This window comes from Pteropus vampyrus, unplaced genomic scaffold, assembly GCF_000151845.1.
Source record: "Pteropus vampyrus isolate Shadow unplaced genomic scaffold, Pvam_2.0 Scaffold289, whole genome shotgun sequence".
Classification (NCBI taxonomy): domain Eukaryota; kingdom Metazoa; phylum Chordata; class Mammalia; order Chiroptera; family Pteropodidae; genus Pteropus; species Pteropus vampyrus.
In genome coordinates, this window is record NW_011889070.1 from 411,842 (window position 1) to 416,755 (window position 4,914).

The 4,914-nt window shown below is 68.2% G+C and overlaps 1 protein-coding gene across 1 annotated transcript in view; it reads left to right on the plus strand.

The window, feature by feature from the left end:
* RXRA (retinoid X receptor alpha) overlaps positions 1-4,914 on the plus strand; it is a 25,026-nt gene that overhangs the window by 4,567 nt on the left and 15,545 nt on the right. Inside the window, exons 2-3 of the mRNA XM_011376245.2 lie at positions 1,065-1,215; positions 1,633-1,812. Coding sequence (XP_011374547.1) covers positions 1,065-1,215; positions 1,633-1,812 — 331 coding nt within the window. The remainder of the gene's footprint in view (positions 1-1,064; positions 1,216-1,632; positions 1,813-4,914) is intronic.

Below are 4,914 nucleotides of genomic sequence, written 5' to 3' on the forward strand. Positions count from 1 at the left end.
GCGGCTCCCTGAGTCCCGAGGGGGTTAACCGTCCCCGCAGGATCCCCCGGCCCAGCTGGGCAGAGGAGGGGCCTGGAGTGGCCAGGACCGGGAGGCTGCTGTGTGTGCTTGGAGCACCACGCTCTTCCTGTCCCGTGGGAAAGGGGGGTGGGAGCTGGGGGCCGTGGGGAAGGAGGGGTTGAGGTTCCTGTGTGCAGGAGGGGCCCAGGGCTACCAGGGGGCAGCGAGGCGGCTGCTGCCCATCCCCAGAGACATCTGCGTGACCCAGTTTCCGCCTTTGTCAGGGCTTTGCAGAAGTGGGGTGCTGGGGGGCTGCGCAGTCCGGGCCCTGGCGCCTGGGGAGCCAGGCTGGCTCGCGGGAAGCTCCTCTGGGCCCTGGGCACTGGCGGGAGAGCTGGGGCAGACGCAGCGGAACTAGAGCTGCTGTGTCATCGCGGCCGCGGCCGCTGTTGCCAGGGCGACTGGCATGTTTCCCACGCCCCCTCTGGTGCGGCGACAGGCTGCCGCGGGCAGGGCCCAGGGCTGTGGGGACAGGATGGTGTTCCAGGGGCGTCTCCGTCCTCTGCCCTCGGGTCACGGGATCAGAGACCCCACCCTGCCCCTGAGGCCTGGGCAGTCGCACCTCTTGGGGGGCCCAGCTCTCCTCCGGCCTTGCTGTGACCAGGCCCAAGTGCCCATCTGTGGGTTGGGGGTCACCAAAGCACCTGCTGCACCGGAGGGTCATGGTGCTCACACTGTGCTGTCAAGGGGACGCCCAGTGATGGGCGGGGATTCTCGCCTCAGTGGGCGGGGGCAGGGGGGCCACCGGGGTCCTCCCTTGAGGCCTGGGGTGGGTCGCGGGAGTCCCTGCCAGCCAGGCTGAGCCAGCGGGGGCCAGGCACCCCGCCGGTGCTCAAGGGCCTCAGTCCTGCTGCTCCCAGCTGTGGGGCCTGGAGTGGGCGGAGCCCCTCTGAGCCTCAGGCCCTCTTTCTGTAAAGTGGGGGTACAGCAGTACCTTCCTCGCTGCAGGGCTGTTGGGGGATGCCGGCCCCTGCCAGGGCTGAGCTCGGTGTCCCCCTCCTCAGCTCAGCTCGCCCATGAACCCCGTCAGCAGCAGCGAGGACATCAAGCCCCCGCTGGGCCTCAATGGTGTCCTCAAAGTCCCCGCCCACCCCTCAGGGAACATGGCGTCCTTCACCAAGCACATCTGTGCCATCTGCGGGGACCGCTCCTCAGGTAGGCTGCTGGCTGCAGGGCCCTGTTGGTGGGGCGGGGGGGGTGGGGGCAGGAGCCTGGCCAGCCCACAAGGCGGTGCTCGGGCACTTTCACAGGGTCCCGTCTCGTGTCTTCAGGCCAGGGGGCCGTCAGCGGTGCCGAGCGGAGCGGGCAGGTGGGCCGGGGGCTTGTGGGGAGGAGCAGCTCACGGCAGCGACGGCAGAGGGGGTGCGGGCAGAGGTCCCCGCGCATCAACCTCCGATCCCTGCGGCCCCCAGGAAGGACCGCCGTCCCCTCCCGGGGCCTGCCAGCTCAGATGTGGGGAGGGCAGGAGCCTGCCGGACCCAGTCGTCACCCGGCAGACGGAGCAGGCGGGCGGGGCGCGGGGACCCAGGGCCGGTGGCGGGCACGGGACGCTCACCTGCCGCCCGCCCGCAGGCAAGCACTACGGCGTGTACAGCTGCGAGGGTTGCAAGGGCTTCTTCAAGCGCACGGTGCGCAAGGACCTGACCTACACCTGCCGGGACAACAAAGACTGCCTGATCGACAAGCGCCAGCGCAACCGCTGCCAGTACTGCCGCTACCAGAAGTGCCTGGCCATGGGCATGAAGCGCGAAGGTAGGTGGCCCGCCCCCCGCCCCCCCCACTGTGCCTGTGGCTCCGCAGCCTCCGGGGACGGCGCGCTCGCTCCCTCCGGAGGCCGCGCCGTCGCGCCGGGGGCCGTGCGTGTCCGTGGGCGGTGGTCTCACTCGCCGGCCCTTCCCCGAGCGCCTGCTGCGTGCCCGGCTCTGGGGTTCCGGAAGAGACAGCCTCGGCCCTGCAGGCTGGCGGCTTCCAGCCCCGTTGGGGGCAGGCACAGCTCCAACTCTCTTCAAGGTCGTAGCGTGCGGGGCCCAGTGTGCGGCTCTGGGGACGGGTGGAGGTGGCAGGTGGGGGCGGGAATGACCCGAGACACGTGATGGGGGGCCCGGGATGGCGGAGCACGCGGCACTGGGGCCGTGTTCCAGCAGTCCGCTATGGATGCGATCGAGGAGGCCCTTGCGGGAACGGCGCTGACTGGGAACGTTGGGGGTCAGGGAACTCTGGGGGCCATCAGACGTCCCCGAGTCTGCTGGACGTCGGGGTCGAGCCGCGCTCTGTTCCTCCTGCCAGCCTGGCGGGGGTGACCTGCAGGGGCCAGGTCCTGGGAGCCACAGACTGTCAGCCTCAGGTTTGTGAGCCTGCTTCACCGACAACACAAGTCGGGGACGGGGTGGGGGGCAGGCAGCACGGAAGGTCACGCCCTGGAGGTCACTGAAATCGTTAAGCTGTGCGGCCAGACCGCATCCGAGTCCCCGGCCCTGATGTGTGGTGTGGCCTCCTCCCAGCCCCTCGCCGCTCGTGGCTGCAGGTGGGTGACCCCTGTGTCCAGAGTGGACTCTGGAGGGTGTGCTTTGCACTTGTCCGGGGGCCGGGCCCCGTGGGGTCACAGGGGACTGACCGTCTGGGGTCAGGGTCTCGGGTCTGCGGCCTTCTCCACGCAGGGCTGCTGTGCATCCGCCTCCTCCCGCTGGCCGCGGACAGGGTCCCCCGCTGGCATCTCACCGCCGAGGGCTGTTCTCTTATGGGGGCTGCAGTTTTTCTCCCATCTCATTTTTTCCCCAATTTTCCTATTTTTGTTTGCACCCCCTCAGCCCCAGTTCCTCTTGTTCAGACACGGAGACCCCTCGGGCCACACAGCCCCTCACGGTTCCTCCCCAAGGCCGTGCGGCGGGTGGGCACGCGGCGCGGTGGGGGCTGGGCCACAGGCCCGTCTCCTGCAGCCAGCACCTCTTGTCCACGGACCCCAGACGGGAGCTCATGGGTTCCAGCTCTGAGCTGGGGGGCTGGCCGCGGCCGTGCGGGGTGTCTGCTCTCCAGGCCTTCCGAGCGGGGTGGAAGCTTCACATAGCGTGTGGCCCGCTCGCCCTTCCTCGTACAGGCCTAGGGCTTGTTTAGGGTCGAGGCAGGACTGGCACCTGGGCCTCAGGCTCCCAGTGCAGACCTCGTTCCTTTAGGCCGGTGAGCGGGCAGAGGAAGCACGTGCCCAGCCAGGGGAGGTGCGTGCTCAGCCCCAGTCCCCCTGGGCACCCTGTGTAGTCAGGAGGGCTTGCTGGAGGTGGCGAGTGTAGCATTGTTTCTGGAGGATGGAAATGGGCAGGGGCAAGTGCATCGGTGTGGAGCCTGGCCAAAAGGCGGGGCATCAGTGTGCCAGGGGGCAGTGGGGACCCTGGCGTGTAGCTTGAGGCACGAGGCTTCCTTGAGGACACGGCAGCACAGAGCAAGCTCGGATTCGCGCCCGAGATCGCTGATGTGCTGAGCGCATCACTCTGAGCGCTGGGCACACAGCAGTGAGCCGTGGGTATCCATCCATTGGAAGTGACCGCCATTTAACTAAGGCAGGTCCTCTGGTGTAATCAGTGCCAACTTAGGGGAGGTACAGGGCACCATGGGCACCCAGAGGAGGCACCTGCCCCAGCCTCGGGCATCAGGCAAGGCTTGGGTTGGGGGAGATGGCCAGGCTGACCCCTGAAGTCTGGGAAGGTGTCGGGCAGACCACCTGCCCAGCCGGAGGGAGCAGTGTGTGCAGAGGCCGAAGATGCCAGCAGGTGTGGCTTACTGCAGGGCACAGATGCCACCCCCGGCCCCAGAGAAGGGCCCTTCCACAGGCCCTTGGGACTGATTGTCCAGTCAACGCTGACTGCTTTCTATGCCCACTCAGCCTGTCCACCTGTGAGCCTGGCTGTCATCAGATTCCAGCCTTCTGTTCCCTCAAGGCGTTGGAGAGAGTGGGTGACACCCCACCTCACCCCAGCGGAGCTCTGGAGTCAGTGCTGGGGGGACCGGGAGTCCCCTGGAATCTTCCGGTGACTGGGTCCTGCCACGAGCGGCCGTTAGGAGTCCCGCTGGGTCCGGGCCTCGCTGGGCACCGCTCCGTCTCCACATGGCCCCCCTGCGGTGTGGTGCTGCTGTTCCTACACCTTGCGAGAGAGATGGGGTGCTCGGGGAGGTCTCCGGGCCTGCACAGGTGGGGGCTGTGTCTCTCCTGCCCCCGCTCAGGTCTGACGGGTGGATCCGGTGCTTCAGGCACATTCCAGAGGCAGCGTGGGCCCTTGAGACCTGATTTATGGGCCATTAGACAAATACCTGATCCTGCCAGGCCCCGCCTCCCCCTCCCGCCTCCTGGATTCATAAGTCAGGAGCTGCAGTAGAGAATCACGCCCTGATCACGACAGGAAACGGCTGTGGAGTGTGGCTCTGTGCAGCCCTGAGTGCCGAGGGCGCCAAGGAGGCAGGCCAGGGCCTGGTGCCAAGTGGGCTCTGTCCCCAGGCGTGCGACTGCCCGGGGAGGCTGCAGCGTGTCATGGTCCCCGGTGCCTCTGGGGCCCAGGCCACAGCTGTACTCTGGAGGAGTGACCGGCGGCCCCCGTGCCACCTCAGTGCCGTCCCTGCAGGGAGCTCCACTGTCTCCTAGCACGGGCGGCCCCCCCGCCGCCCCCCGCCATGCTGCCTGCTGCTGGGTGCTGGGCACTGCCCCCCGTCTCCCGGAAGTGGCCCTCTGCTGTCTTAGCAAACTAGTGCGAGGACTCCCAGGCAGTGGTGGCACAGTTGGCCACGTGAGCAGGGCCAGTTTGGCCGTCCAGGGCAGTGGGGGCCGGGGCGCCGATCCGAAGCACCCAGGATGTGAGCTGTCCGCTCCCA